Source organism: Ovis canadensis, chromosome 24, assembly GCF_042477335.2.
Source record: "Ovis canadensis isolate MfBH-ARS-UI-01 breed Bighorn chromosome 24, ARS-UI_OviCan_v2, whole genome shotgun sequence".
Lineage (NCBI taxonomy): Eukaryota > Metazoa > Chordata > Mammalia > Artiodactyla > Bovidae > Ovis > Ovis canadensis.
The window spans coordinates 56,995,848-57,011,366 of NC_091268.1; the positions used below are offsets into that span (position 1 = coordinate 56,995,848).

General features: G+C 54.2%; 1 protein-coding gene and 1 long non-coding RNA gene across 16 annotated transcripts in view; one reads left to right on the plus strand and one right to left on the minus strand.

The window, feature by feature from the left end:
* The window catches only part of SUN1 (Sad1 and UNC84 domain containing 1), a 41,932-nt gene extending 33,774 nt beyond the window's left edge, over positions 1 to 8,158 (minus strand). For 5 of the 15 annotated variants that reach the window (XM_069569723.1, XM_069569722.1, XM_069569717.1 and 2 more), the window contains exon 1: positions 8,040 to 8,115. Coding sequence is in view for 1 of the 15 variants with exons in the window: in XM_069569708.1 (XP_069425809.1) it covers positions 4,304 to 4,359 (56 nt within the window). In the remaining 14 variants the exon portion in view is untranslated. Of the gene's footprint in view, positions 1 to 4,303; positions 4,404 to 7,443; positions 7,686 to 8,039 lie in introns of those variants that run through there. The other 10 variants (XM_069569718.1, XM_069569714.1, XM_069569711.1 and 7 more) reach the window with 7 other exon arrangements.
* Positions 8,159 to 8,291: 133 nt separating this feature from the next.
* LOC138428810 (uncharacterized) lies at positions 8,292 to 15,043 on the plus strand. The gene is made up of 3 exons (XR_011252592.1): positions 8,292 to 8,710; positions 9,531 to 10,232; positions 10,856 to 15,043. It is a non-coding gene; the product is annotated as an uncharacterized lncRNA (long non-coding RNA).
* The last annotated feature ends 476 nt before the right edge of the window (positions 15,044 to 15,519 follow it).

Consider the following 15,519-nt stretch of genomic DNA (forward strand, 5'->3'; position numbering starts at 1 on the left):
ATATTAAAAGTTACAAGTCACATGGTTGAAAATAGAGACTGAAGTAAATGGCAATACAAAAGAAAGAAAATAAAATTGTTAATAGCCATGAAATAAATTAGCACAAAATATTTTCTCAAGAAATGCTATCAGTTCTGAAATAAAACTAGAAAAAAAATCAAACTTTAAAAATGGTCTGAGCATTTCTCCTCATTATTCTGGACCACAAGCATCACCATCTAGCAGACAGTTGTCACTAAACCATGTGTGAGACCACCAGAACCTGCTCCAAAGGCACCCTGCTTATAAAGACAAGCATGGACTGACGGGGCTGCTGACCAAGTGGCTGAGCCCAGAAGTGAGCCGGACGGACACAGCCTGACACGGCTTCCCTGCACAAATCCTCGGGAGCAACACGGCTGCCCTGTGAGCCCCAGCCGGAGTCCCCTGTGAGCACCGCACCTCGCCCTCAGGAAGCGCAGCCATCCAAGGGGACGCGCCCGGCGGCACCCTCCCCTCTCTGGGCGGCACCCTCCCCTCTCTGGGCGCAGCACCAGACACCATCTGCCTCAGGATGCGGGCCCTGAGCTGAGCTGATGGTGGAGGCACGGCCGGCCCCAGGCCCTCGCACCCTCGCACCGCACATGAGGCCCAGCCTCACTCCCACCAACCCTGCCCAGGGCTTGGCTGTCAACGTGCACTTGGGCAATCGGGTATTTCTTTATCACATGCCTTGTAGAGAAGAATTTTAAAACTAAAATTCATAGGTGCCCTTTAAAAATTAATACTATAGTGATTTAAAAAAAATCAGTACTATATCTTATCGGTGATTTTGGCCTCACCGCAGGGCATGTGGGATCTTAGTTCCCTGACCAGGGACTGAACTCACGCCCCCTGCGGTGGGCTTAACCACTGGACTGCCCGGGAAGCCCTGAGTACTCTACTTGAACGTACTCACTTTGCTCAGGCTTAATCCTGTTAACACGCCTAACCCAGAGACTAAACGTGTCAGTCATATTTGCCTGCAGACTAGAAAAGCCAAGCTGGCTTAGACGCCACTGCTTCCAGATGCCGCGCTCACTGGAATCGCTTCCACAACATAATAAACAGCAACAGCAGCACCACCTGTTTTCATTTTAAGGAAGCAAAACGTTGCTCGTTCATGGGAAACCATGGTTTACGCTCGAGCACTTAAAGCGTGGTCTTGTTGTTTAAAACAGTGAATCAGAAACAAACGAGCACTCCCTAAAAACATGTGAGAGGCCTTTAGAGACTGTCTCATAAGCTTTACATACACTTGAGTATATGCTTTATACACACTCGAATGTAGTGTTAAAACTTCAAGAAAAATACCGCACCAAATTTAACTGTAAGTTACAGAGAATGAGACCACCCCGCCTGGCGCTGCTGGGCACTCTTAAAGGGCAGGCAGACAACACGTGTAACCTAGTCGCTCTGCCGTCCACCTGAGACACAGCGCTGCTCATCAACTATATTCCAGCACAAGATAAACAGGTTTAAAAAATAAATAAGGAGGAGGTTTTGGTCTTATAATTTAAACAATTAACCCAGTAACTATTATTTTCAAAAAGAAAAAGAAGGCCGGTCTTATCTGTGAAGCAGTGTGAGGCGGCCAGACCCGGGGTCGGAGCCTGGCCCCGGGGCTGCGGCAGGACTCAGCCAGTCACCAGCAGCAACTCTGTACTGACAGCTTCCAGCCAAGATCTGAGGTTTCTTTTCTCAGAAATGATGAAATAGGAAAAGAGGCAGGCATAGTAGCGGAGTTTTCGGGGAAATAACTCCTTCTGTGAGAAGATGCGTGATCACCTGCTTACATCTCCCGATGACATGTGCTCCAGATGGTCTTAGTAAAGCCTGTGCTTCCTCTCACAGGGAGATCTGCCTCAGTGTCTCAGCAAAGGCAACTTACTTTCTGCCCATTCTTGTAAAGGGTCCTTCTTCTCAGAAGACAGAAACCATGACCCCACACCTCTCAGACCCAGAGAGCACTGACTTTCCTCCCAGCAGTGCGGTCAGAGGAGATGCGCCCGGCACCGCCCCCGGAAGGAGCTCGGCGACCGCGCGAGACGGAGGGCCTTCCGCGGCAACGCCGGGTGGTGGTCCGGGGCCCCCACACCCCACAGGGCTCCTCGGGACACTAGAGGCCACTCTGACGGGCGAAGCCCGCTGTCTCATCCTGGAGAGGCTTGCCTCTTCCGCACTGTTGCCAGGAGCTGGGTGGCACATGCCTGGGCTGGCCCCGTCTGCGGCTGAATAGACGCGTGTGGCCGGCCGAGGCTGGGCCCTGCCCTGGAGGCCTTCCTAGCCCAGAGCCCGGGGACAGGCTGCCGCGGGTTCCGCTGCCCACGCAGATCCGGCCTCCACACTTCCCGCCATTTCCAACTCACCTACTCCATCTTCTGTCCTCTGCACACCTGAGGCACATCTGACTCGACTTCTGCACGCTCACCCACTGAGTTCACGGGGAGCGACCGCCACCTCCCTGGACAGCGGTGCCCTCTCTTGGGCCAGCCCTCTGCCCCCCCCATCTCTGGCTGGCTTCCTGGGAGCGAGCACCCCTAATTTCCTCCTATCCAGCTTGCCTTCTCAAGCCAGAAAACTGCCAGAGTGGTCCAAAAGAGATTCAGCCATCTCCCTCCCTTCAGATCCCACGGCTCCACCTCCCAGCACCCACATCATAGCTTCACCGAGAGCCTGGGCCCAGGCGGCCCTCTCTCTCTGCTCCGTCTGCGTAGAGCCCCAGTGCCCTTCTCTCGTCTGGGACGCCTTCCTGATCCCAATTCCCACTCCCTTGGTCTCCTGACACCCCAGCTGTGCCCAGCTAACTTCTACGCACCCTCAGGCTACAGCTGAAAGACCACGTCCAGGAAGCATCCAACTTACGGGCCAAGTGTAGAGCTCCCTGGAGTTTAACCACATAACAGAAACGTGCAATCTGTTGATTAATGAGTCTTTTTCTCCAACTAGACTGTGAACTCTCTGAGGGTAGGAGCTAACCCTGATTTGTAGAACCGATGGGCATCGCACAGGTGCAGACAAACGGGAGGAGTCGTTGCTACCACACTGCTTTGCCTGTAACCTGAAAATACTCCTGGCTCCCCTCACCCCTCTCTCAGCACCCCCCACCCCGTGCTGGGTGAACTACGAAAGAGCAGCGCGGGTCCGCACATCTGGTCCCCACACTCCGTCTCCTAATCAACCTGAAGCACTTCGTGGGTTTCCTCATCTAATCAGAACTGTGGCGTCCGCTGCTTCACTTCCAACTATAACTGGGAACAACCAGAAACAATAATCACAGGATTTTCCTGCTACGGTAAATGCAAACCCTTAATCCACACCATTTCAGGATCACCCTTTTCAACGCTCTGCCCTCCTGCATGTGAAGTGCCGGCCTAAAAGTGAGTGCTCACCAACAGTAAAAGGGTTTCTAGTAGAAACAAGCAAGTAACCCTTTAGATGGATGTTCTTTGTATTTTTAGATAAGGCTCCCATCTTCCAATAAAATTAAAGATCAAACAAGGAAAACAGTGACTGAGAGAGAGCGACCGGGCAGAGCACTCTTGTTGTGAAGCCGTGTGTGCCCTGGGGAGCCCCTCACGGCACCCGGGGAACCACTGACCCAGGCTTAATTACTCTCACGCGACTTGGGTCTTGCCCCTGCAGCTTTACTCTGCACAGATATCTAAAACCATCCGTCACACGGTTCTTACTCCCTAAACTAAAATTCACTCAATAATGGCTCATGGAGTGCCCGTATGCCACTAAATGAAAAACAAAGCTCTCAAAAATGAGCAGGGTTACAGACACAACTCAGACTGCAAGCCTGACTAATGAGTCACACAGGCCACTGAGCAGAGCAGTGAAGTCCCGCACTGATCACAGTGAACAGCAAGTCACAGACAGCGACCCTGTGGTCTATACTTTGTCTAGCCTACATTTATTTTGGCCCAAAGGAAGTAAAGTTTCAGATGGAGCCAGTCTAGCCTCTTCTATCTGGACATCAAGTGGGCTAAGCTGTCCAAAATAGCAATGAGCTCCAAACTCAGGAAGAGAGAGAGGAAGCAAACACAGGTGTTTTCAGTCGAGAGGATAATCCTGCAGCCCTCCCGCAGGAGCCACGGAGCACAGCCCCTCTCCAGAAGGTTCACAGCAGCGTCGCGCGCGCGCTCGCCTGGAATTACTGCTTCGCTTCCACTGCCCTGCGCACCCCAAGGTGGGTGCTCAAATTTCGGGTGTGCTCAGGTCCGCTTAGCTTGTCAGCAGTAGGCCCCATGAAACGCCCTGCAGCTCTCCGGGTTCTCACCTCTCCCTGGAACACAGAGGTGCAGACAGGCGCTGCAGTGACGAAGCTGGCTTCATCTTGTCACCACTGCCACCAAAAGCGCCTGGCGCTTATTGAACAGGAGAAAAAACAATAGCAAGAAACGTGGAAACCAGAAAACGGGTGCATGAAGGAAAACTGACGCCGCAGGCCAGCAAGAGCGGACTCGTAAGCTTGCGACGGGCAACACTGAGGAAGAGCCCAGTTTTCATCACGGAATCCCCCAAACCTGAAGATGGCGACAGCTGTCAACACTTGGAAGTAAGGACGTGGAGTGGGTCAAAATACAGGACGGATCCAACACTGAACGTCTGCTTAAGGAGCAATCAGGCAAAACCACGGGATCATCTCAACGGTACAGGAAAAGCATCTGCCAAAATCCAACAGTTCTTCGCGACAAAAACATTGGACAAACTAGGAAAAGAGAAGTTCCTCTGACAAGGGGATTTACTAAAACTTACAGCTAACATCACACTCTATGGTGAAAGGCTGAAAACTTTCCCCTGAAATCAGAAACAAAACAAGGACATCATTTTCCCACTGCTATTCAAGATTGTACTGGATCTAGCCAGAGCAATTAGGCAAGAAAAAGAATAGATGGCATCCAAATTAGAAGGCAAAAACTAAAATTGCCTCTATTCACAGATGGCATTATAAAAATTTTAAAGAATTCACAAAAATCCATTAAGACTAGTAAACTGAGCGAAGTTAAAGTTGCAGGATACAAGATCAACACACAAAAGCAAGTTATATTTCCACTTACTAGCAATAAGCAATCTAAAAATGAAATGAAGAAAGCCGCGGCTCTTAAAGTAGCAACGAAAACAGTAACAAACTTAGCCAGAGGTTGTGAGTGCGTTCCTCACCTGGAGCACACACACACACAAAACCCAGTAACAAACTTACTTGAGTAAGTTTAACAAAGTATGAAACCGGTACGCTGAGCATGATAAAATACTGCTGAAAGAAATGAAAGACATAAGCGAACAGAAAGTCTTCTGTCTTCGTATGCCGGAAGACAATGGTGTCAACCAAACAATACTCCCCTGAGCAAGAACAGATTCAGTGTACTCTCAGAATCGAAAGGCCTGTTTTCGTAAATGGTAGAGCTCATATTTAAATTCATATGAATCGCAGTGAATCCCAAACAGCCAAAAAGTGTTGCAAAAGAGCACCTTTGGAGGACTCTCACTTTCCGATTCCAAAACTTACTTCAAAAGCGTTCCCGTCGTAACGAGACACACAGGCTGCCAGGGCAGAACTGACAGTCCAGATATAAACCCATACGTTTACGGCCACCGGGGCTCCAGAGGGCGCCGACGCCAGGCAGCAGGGGAGGAGCAGCCTCTCCAATACGTGGGGTTGGGGCGTCTGGACGTCGGCAAGCAGAGCTGGACCCTGACCTCACCCCATACACGAAAACTGACTCAAAATGAACTGAAGGCCTACATTAAAGAGCTGAAACTATAAAACTCTTAGATTAAACACATAGAGGTTTACCTCCATGACCCTGGATTTGCCAGCAGTCTCTTAGATACGACATCAAAAGCATGAGCAACTAAAGAGAGAATAAATGTGGCTCATCCGCAGAGTGGGGGGCAGCCCAGAGGGAGGAGGGCGGTGCGCGCAAGCCGCGCCTGGAAGGGCCCAGCATTCGGGAGAGCCCTCACAACTCAAAAGGCAAAGAGCCCAACTACAAAATGGACAAAGGACGAGAATGGACACTTCCTGAAAGGAGACACATAAATGGCCACCAAACACATAAGAAGACGATCACCATCAGTCACTGTGGAAATGCAAATCAAAATGAGACTGACACACCACCTCCCAAGTACCAGGACGGCCGCAGTGAAGCAATACAAGATGGAACAGTGTTGGAGAGGACGCAGAGACACTGGGGCCCTCGCACACTGTCGGTGGGCCTGTAAAACGGTGCAGCTACTGTGGGAAATAGTGTGGTGGCTCCTTCACAAGTTAGATAGAGTTCCCATGTGACCCAGGAGTTCCACCTCGCTACCGATATATACCCCAGCAATGAAAACCGGTGCTCGAGCAAAAACTTGTACACAAATGTTCATAGCAACATTATTCATAACGGACAAAAAGTGGAAACAACTCAAATGCCCACTAACAGATGAATGGATAAGCAAACTGATATGTTTGTACAATGGAATATTATTCAGTTGCAAAGAGGAATCCAAGTTCTGACACACTCTACAACACGGATAAACCTAAAAAACGTTCTGCTAAGTGAAAGAAGTCAGCATAAAAGGCCACATACTGTAATAACCCATCTGTATTAAAGAAAAAAAATCCAGAGCAGACACATTCACAGAAACAGAAAAAACCTTAGCTGCTGCCAGGGGCCACCTAATAGGCACCTGACTTCCATCTAGGGTGATGAAAAAGTTCCACAACCAGACGGTGACGGCTGCACAGCGCTGCCAGGCGCCGCACAGGTTAGAACGCAAACTTCATCAGGCGTATTTTTTACAACTTAAAAAAAGAGCAGTTAGCTACTCCGCATGGATCCCCTTCCTGCCTCCCCCCCGAAAAGACTGGGGCATAAAACCAAGGGCTCTCTAGACCGGCAAGTAAGAGGGGCAGCCGAGTTCTAGAGTGCCTTCCTGACACGGGGGATAAGAGAGCATTTCCTCTCCAATGTGTGAAGCCCACACCATAGTCTTCCACTCTTAAAATGAGGCAGGAGATTGCGAAGCCCTTCTCTGGACCTCTAGAAAGTCCAATCAAAGGACCCAAGGGCAGCGACACTGGGTAAGGCTCAAGGAAACCCAGCCCGCCCTCTCAGCCAACAGCGGCAGGCCCAGCGCAGGTGCACAGAGCTCCCCCAGGGCTGGGCAGGTGAGCTGCAGCCCTGGGGCCGGACAGGAGGCCTCGAGCAAGCCAGCACGAGGCCACGGACGGAGAGAGAGACGCCAGGGCGTTCAGAAACACGACTCAAAATTTTAGAGGAAAAAACAGTAACGACCAAAGCAACCTCCGGGAAACGTGCAACCTGGTGGTCAAAACAAAACGCTCAACAAATGAGTCAGGAGATTAAGGAAACCTAGAAAGTCACACAAGAAGACATCGGTGGAAAACAGGAGATAAAGATAACAAACCAAGAGCTCCGATGCCCAAATACAGCGGCATTTCCGAACACAGAGGGAAAAAATTTAAGAAAAAAAAAGAAAACTAGCAAAGCAGATACATCGAGAAAATCAAATTCTCCAGAACTTCCCAGTCTCCCCGCGTTTCCAGACTGGAAGGAACTCTGAAGGGTCCGAAGAACCGGACGAAAACACAGGCGGCCCGCTCACGCCCCGGAGCCCCGCGGGCGGGCCGAGCGAACGGGGCGGGCCCGGAGGAGCCGGCGCGGCGCCGGGCACCGGGCCCGGCCCGCCCGCCGTCGGCCCCCGCCTGCAGCGCCGGGCGCGCGCGGCCCCGGGCCGGAGCGGCGACCCGGGCGCGCGCGGCGCCGGCGGCGGGGGGCGGCGGGCCGCGGGGCGGGCGCCGGGGGGCCGCGGGGCGCCCGGGGCGGCCGAGGCCTGAGCGGGGCCCGGAGAGCGTCCGGCGGCGCCGCGCGCGGGCACCACCGCCGGAGGCGGCGGCGCGGCGCTGAGGCGAGGCCGCGGCCGTTGGCGACCCCGCCGGGGCCCGCGGCCGCCGCTGCCCCCGCCGCGCCGCGCCCGGCCCGCCGCCCCCCGCCGCGGCTCACCTGCCTCGCGCCGCGCTCGCCGCCGCCGCCGCCGCCGCCGCCGCCGCCTGAGGCCTTGTCCGCGCCGCCCAGGCCCGGGAGACCGCGCCCCTGCCAGCCAATCGCGCGCCGCGCCGGGGAGCAACGCGGGCGCCCACCAATCGCGGGCGCGCGTCTGGAAGCTCCTCGGCCAATGCAGAGGCGGCCTCCCGAGGGCCCACCCAATCGACGCCGGCGGCCGAGCCGCGGGCGGGGCGGTGGGCGGGCCCCCAGGGCGGCGCGCGCGCGGACGGGGCGGGGCGACAGGGCTCCGAGGCGGCGCGCGGGGCCCCCGTGCCGAGCGGGGCCCCGGGCGCGGGGGGACGTCCTCGTGGCCTCCGAGCAGCCAGGCCGCCCTCCCTGCGCCCCCCGCCCCCGCGCCGCGTGACCGCCCCCGCGCCGCCGGCCCCGACCCCGCGTACGCGTGCGCCCCCGAGCTCCGCCCGCGTCCCTAGGCGTGGCAGGTGCGCTCCTCCGCGGCGGGCGGCGGCGGAACCGGGCTCTCGGGCCGCTGCCTGCGGAGCACACGTGCGCCTTCCTAGCCTGCAGGCTTCTCCACCCACGGATAACAACAGGCCGCTCTCCCGCGGAGTTTTGCGGTGTTTGAACCCGACCTTTTATTATCTCTTTGAGTTTCAGAACTGATTGGCCAGGTAGATAAAGAGGCTATTATTATCCTCCTCTACAAAAGAGGAAACGCGGCTCCAGCAGGTTAGCGGGCGGGTGAGGGTGAGAAGACTGTGACAAATTGCCCTCTCTCGAAAAGACCTCCAGCGCGGCAAAGAAAAGCCAGTTGCAAGGGCTGTTTGCCGTGTGTATTACGGTGATGGCAGGGGACTAACGCAGTGTTAGCTGGCTGTCCTTGTAGGGTCTGTTAAGAGAAGGGATGGCCTCTTTCTTCCCTTATTTTACTAACTCAGCACAGGGGCTGTGTCTTTAGGTGAGCTCGCGGGAAGTCACATGCCCGGTATTAATTTTACAGACGCCGTCTTGTAAGCAGGTTAGGTGGAGGCGGTCAGCAGGAGCAGTGCAGAGAGAGGAGGGAAGGTTGTGGGTTTGGGGTTTTGTTTTGTTGTGTTTTGAGTGTTGCCTGGGAGGGCGGAGCGGGAGTGGGGCGTAGAGCGGGGAGGACTGGACTGAGGAGAATAAATACCTGGATTAAGTCTAGGCCTGCCAGTTGTCCACAGTAGCTACCGGCCACGTGTAATTACTATCACTGGAAATGTGGCTAGCTGAAACTGAGGTGACCTGTGCATCGTATGAAACACACAGAATTTTAAAGACTAAAGTGTGTCGCATGTAAGAATTAAAGATTTTAAAATTAAAAAAATAATTAATTAAAAAACTAATAAAGTGTGAAGAAGAAGGTAAGGTATCTCATTTAAAAATATTGCCGATTTGTTAAGCAGTGATGTTTTGGATTTGGCTGTTGTTTAGTCGCTTCTTTGAGTCTGACTCTTTGTGACCCCACAGACTGTAGGCCACCAGGGTCCTCTGTCCATGGGATTCTCCAGGCAAGAGCACTGGCGTGGGCTGCTGTTTTCTTCTCCAGGGGCTCTCCCTGACACAGCGATCGAACCCTTGTCTCCAGCCTGGCAGGTGGACTCTACCACTGAGCCGCCAGGGAACCAGTATCTTGGATGTGCTGGTGAGATAAAACATCTGTTGCTCCGTCACTGAGTCGTGTCCACCTCTCTGGGACCCCGTGGACTGAAGCGCACCAGGCTTCCCTGTCCTTCACTGTCTCCTGGAGCTTTCGCAAACTCATGTCCATTGAGTCAATGATGCCATCCAACCATCTCATTCTCTGTCATAGTATCAAGTTAATTTCATCTGTTTCTCTGAGTTTTTAGTGCAGCTTCTAGACGATGCGAGTTTTCATAGGTGCCACGCATTGTGTCCCTAGCGGACAGCGGTGTAGACGTCGGGGGCGCTTCTGGATAAGGATCCCACATGGAAGGCAGGCCACAGAGTCCATCTTTTTCCTCCCCATAATTACGAAACGACGGAGGCCAATTTACAAGAAGAAAAAATATTTCACCAGCAACGACAGGCGGGGAAGGGTGCAAACCCACATGCCCTAAGGCCACAGGAGGGGAAGAGGTGCTGGTGGGGCTCTGTGGAGCCCCCAGCACGTAATGAAGGGAGCTCGCGAGATTCTGAGGGTCCTGACAGGTAAGCCCCCACCCGCCAGGTCGGAGGGAGAAAGTAGAAGGCCCTGCTTCCCATCCTGGGCCCCGCCCCTACTGCCCTCAGCCTCGGTGCTCACCATTCAGACCTCCAGGCAGGGGAGCGGGGAGCGCAGCGTAGGGGTGGGTGGCAGGAAAATGTTCCAGCTGAAAACAACAGAAACACTCCGCAGTGAAAGAGAAACCAGGCGGCCCCTGAGGGCGGAAGCAGCGCCTACAGCCACCCCCGCCCCCGCTTGGCGCAGCAGTGGGGGAACGCGGGACTCCATTCCTTTCTCCTCCACCTGGTGGGGGCGGGCTGTGGAGCCAGGGACAGATCCCTGGTGCCAGGCCAGGCGCACGCCTGGAGGTCTTCCCGGGAGGGACTGTGTCCACCCTGACGGCTTCTCCAGTTCGTGCTTCGGCTGGTTGGTGTCAGCCTCTGGGTGCGAGGCAGTCCAGCTGCCCTGCGCCCTTCAGCACAGCCACAGACACCTGCAGAGCGCCCAGCCCTGCTCCTCGGGAGCCGAGGCCCGAACGGGAACAGGCTTCTCCGCGGGTGCTGTCGGGGGCCATGGACGTCCTCCCCTTTCCCTGTGCTGACCTTGTCTCTCCCGCTTTCCCCTGCAGGCCTCTTCCACCAAGAAGTCTTCCCCGCTCAACCCACCCACCTGTGTCTCCAGCGTGCCCACCCGGACAGCTTCTTGGGTGCTTACTCCCAGTCTCCCTTCTTGGGATTGCATTAATTTAACGTGTTCACTGGACGCTTGCTGTGTGTCCCATACTTAGAAGGGGCTGGGATCCACCACTGAAAATCAGATTTGCTGCCCACCTGACACCTATATTCCGGGGAAAGAGCCATGTGTAACACGTGTGTTTGAGCATGTGTCCTGTGCTCACAGAGCAAGAATTCACAATTCAAACAAGCAGAGGAACAGAGATCAAATTGCCAACATCCGTTGGATCATCAAAAAAGCAAGAAGAGTTCCAGAAAAACATCTCCTTCTACTTTGATTGATTATGCCAAAGCTTTTGACTGTGGATCACAATAAAATGTGGAAAATTCTTCAAGAGATGGGAATACCAGACCACCTTACCTGCCTCCTGAGAAATCTGTCTGCAGGTCAGGAAGCAACAGTTGGAACTGGACATGGAACAACAGACGGGTTCCAAATCAGGAAAGGAGTACGTCAAGGCTGTGTATTGTTACCCTGCTTATTTAACTTATATGTAGAGTACATCATGAGAAATGCTGGGCTGGAAGAAGCACAAGCTGGAATCAAGATTGCTGGGAGAAATTTCAATAACCTCAGATATGCAGATGACACCACCCTTATGGCAGAAAGTGAAGAGGAACTAAAAAGCCTCTTGATGAAAGTGAAAGAGGAGAGTGAAAAAGTTGGCTTAAAGCTCAACATTCAGAAAATAAGATCATGGCATCTGGTCCCATCACTTCATGGGAAATAGATGGGGAAACAGTGGAAACAGTGACAGACTTTATTTTTGGGCTCCAAAATCACTGCAGATGGTGACTGTAGCCATGAAATTAAAAGACGCTTGCTCCTTGGAAGAAAAGCTATGACCAACCTAGACAGAATATTAAAAAGCAGAGACATTACTTTGCCAACAAAGGTCCATCTAGTCAAAGCTATGGTTTTTCCAGAAGTCACGTATGGATGTGAGAGTTGGATCATAAGGAAAGCTGAGCACCAAAGAATTGACATGTTTGAACTGTGGTGTTGGAAAAGACACTTGAGAGTCCCTTGGACTGCAAGGAGGTCCAACCAGTCCATCCTAAAGGAAATCAGTTCTGAGTATTCACTGGAAGGACTGATGCTGAAGCTGAAACTCCAATGCTTTGGCCACCTGATGCGAAGAAGTGATTCCTCTGATGCTGGGAAAGATTGAAGGCAGGAGGAGAAGGGGACGACAGAGGATGAGAGGGTTGGGTGGCATCACAGACTCAACGGACATGAGCTTGAGCAAGCTCGGGAGTTGGTGATGGACAGGGAAGCCTGGCGTGCTGCAGTCCATGGGGTTGCAGATGTGGACACGGCTGAGTGACTGAACTGAACTGAAAAGAGCAAAACGGGTGGAAACACTGGTTTCTAGATGGGGGGGATGCTTTGGTCAGTGTGAGAGGATCACAGTGAGGGAAGTTGACCTGGAACCTTTATGTTTATTTTTGGCTGTGCTGGGTCTTCATTTCTGTGAGGGCTTTTCTCTAGCTGTGGTCCGAGGGCTTCTTACTGTGGTGGCTTCCCTTCTTGCAGAGCACGGGCCTCAGCAGTTGCAGCTTCTGTCTCCAGAGCAGAGGCTCAGTGGCTGCGGCGCTCGGGCTCAGTTGCTTGGGGGGCTTCCTGGATCAGGGGTTGGACCCGTGTCTCCTGCACTGCCGGCAGACTCTGCACCACTGAGCCTCCAGGGAAGGCCCTGGAGTCTCATAGGTAAATTAAGGGAGGGAAGAGACAGCTCCAAAAACAGAGCCGGTTCTCCTTGAGAAAGAAAACAGTCCTCACAGTGTCGTAACGAAGAGCTGTGCGGCCACTAGTGGCCAGCGACACACAAACGCAGGTGACTCCACATCACGCCACCCCCAGCACACTGGCAGCGGTCAGACTGGACAGCAGCGCGTGCCGGCGGGCCTGTGGGGGGTCCCTGGAGCAGGGAGGTTCGAGACAGGAAGGAGGAGGTTGGGCACCAGGGACTGAGGGAGGTGGGTGGGGTTAGTATTTAATGGAGACGGGGTCTCAGTTTGGGAAGGCAAGAAGGTTCTGGAGACGGACAGTTGTGATGGTTGGACAACAGCGTGAATATTCTAGACACCTCTGCACTGGACTCTGAGAAGTGGTTGAGAAGATGGCAAATGTTGCGTGAACTTTAGTACAATTTTGTGGCATCTGGAAAACAGCCTTGTCGTACTTCCCATGGAAGAAATCCTCCCGCCGATTATAGAATTCACCTGCTTGGGGGCTTCAGCCTGTCCTGAGGGGGAAGGGCAGCTTGAAAATAGCGCCCCAGGAAGCCGGGGGTGGGGGGCAAGAACGAAGGCCACTCCAGGCGTGGGCACAGGCATCAGGCGTCCAGGTGTCCAGGCTCGGGTGACCAGGCATGAAGGTCCTGGAGGCTGCAGCTTCCCGGGGTCTCTCCTGTTCCTCTGCAGCCCCCACCCCGCTCTCTACCCCTGTACCTGGCCCCTGGAAACCACTAGCCTGCCCTCTGTCTCTAAAATTTCATCAGTTCAGAAATGTCGTGCAAACGGCATCCTACGGTGCGCCACCTTCTGCGGTTGGCTTTTTAAGCCCGGCAAAATTCCCTGGAGATTGACCCACGTTTGTGTGTTTATCAGTATCTGTATCCTTTTTAACGTAAAGGAGGCTACAAACACAGCAGGGCTAATTGATGGGCGAAAACGTGAGTCCTGTCCCGGTGAGCAGGAGGCCTCCCCTCCGCCTGTCCCTCCATAACAACACTTCTCTGGACTCGACTCTGGGGACGCCCTTCTTTCTTGCAGCAGGGAACGGACACAGAGGAACACACACCTCACGCTGAGCAGCAGCGCTGTCCCGATACCGTGACACCTCGGCTCCCAGCCTCACTCGTGTGACGACGACGGCCCTGTAGCATCAGGGTCAGGACTTGTGGAAGGCTGTTCCCAGTCTCAGCGCCCGCCTGCCTGGTAGCCGCAGGCGTGTGCTGGTGACTGGCTGTTTGGCGTGGGGCCCTTTGGTCTGTGCGTTTGTCACGCGTGCTCCCGTGACCACATGTCCACGCCTGAGCGCACTGGAAGCCGTTGCGGGTGCGCCCCTCCTTCTCGGGCAGCAGGACTCGTGAGCTCCGCCGTGATGCAGTGTTTGTTCCTGGGTCACTGTCAGAAGCCACAAGGAGCGTCGCGCAACCAGCTGCAGCCAGTCCATCCGCTTGTGGCCTCTTCAGAGGCTGGAGAGAAGCACGTAAAGCTGCGTCTTCGGGCAGGCTGTCTCTCCGGTCTCATCCCTGGTGAATTTCCAGACCAGAGGCGGGCGTTCCTCCATCAGCTCTGAGAGAGAAGCCTTGACAGCAGACCAGCATGCGAATGTCTTTTCTCTGAACGCAACAAGGACAGGTTTCTTGCGAGGAGTATCTTAAGAGGCTTCTGCTTCCATTTCTGTAAAGTCAGAAATCTTCTCGTTCTGAGGAAAGTGAAAGGTGACTCAGCCTCCCTCATGAAAAGCTCAGCACCAGGTGCGCAGGGCGCACCTTTATTCACAGGGTCGTGTGCACAGCTTGGGGGACATTTGGCAGCTAAGGTCGGTTCGTTTGCTTGGTGAGATCAGTGGCTGATGGAGCTTGCCAGAATCCACCTTTGCGCTGGCAACAAACAGGTAGATGGAAAGCAGAGTTAAGTTTGTGGACAAGATCTCAACAGTCTTTGTCCTGTGTACTCTGCAGTCTCGTTACACTCTTCCCAGACATCAGGAGGACAATCTGGGGCCCAGTGGTTAAGACTCTGCTTCCCGATGCCGGGGGTGCCGGGGGTGCCGGTTTGACCCCTGGTCAGGGAACTAACGGAGAAGGAAATGGCACCCCACTCCAGTGCTCTTGCCTGGAGAATCCCAGGGGTGGAGGAGCCTGGTGGGCTGCCGTCTATGGGGTCGCACAGAGTCGGACACGACTGAAGTGACTTCGCCGCAGCAGCAGCAGGGAACTGAGACCCCACGTGCCGCGGGGCAGCTGGAGAGGTGCCCGTGCAGCACAGTGAAGAGCCTGCACAGCGCTTCTAAAGCCCGACGCAGAAAACGGAAATGGGGAAATAAAGATTTAGAATTAGAAAATAAATAATTGAAATAGGGCTTCCTTGGTGACCTGGTGGTTAAGGATCTGCCTCACAATATGCAAGGGACACCGGTTCGATCCCTGGCCTGGGGAGATCCCACGACCAAGCCCCTGTAGCACAGGGGCAGGGCCGACGTGCCGAGAGCCTGTCTCCACCACGAGAGAAGCGTCTGCAATGAGGGATCCATGCCCCACAGCAGCCTCCACTCGCCAGAGCCAGGGAAAGGCCTGCACAGCGATGCAGGCCCAGCACAGCCGAAAATGATAAGAGAGATAAATCTTAAGAGTGCGGCTCTTGGGGAGCCCGTGGAAAGTCCCCTTGGGGTGAGAGGTGAAGGGTCAGCTCTCCTCTGTCAGGGCAGGAGGCACATTCCTTAGCAAAGTCTTACTTCTGATCTCAGAATGTGGAAATGTCACTTTGCTCAGCTCCATAGCGCATGAAGGGACAAGGTGTCCCCGAGCTCACAGTGGCCCCAGAC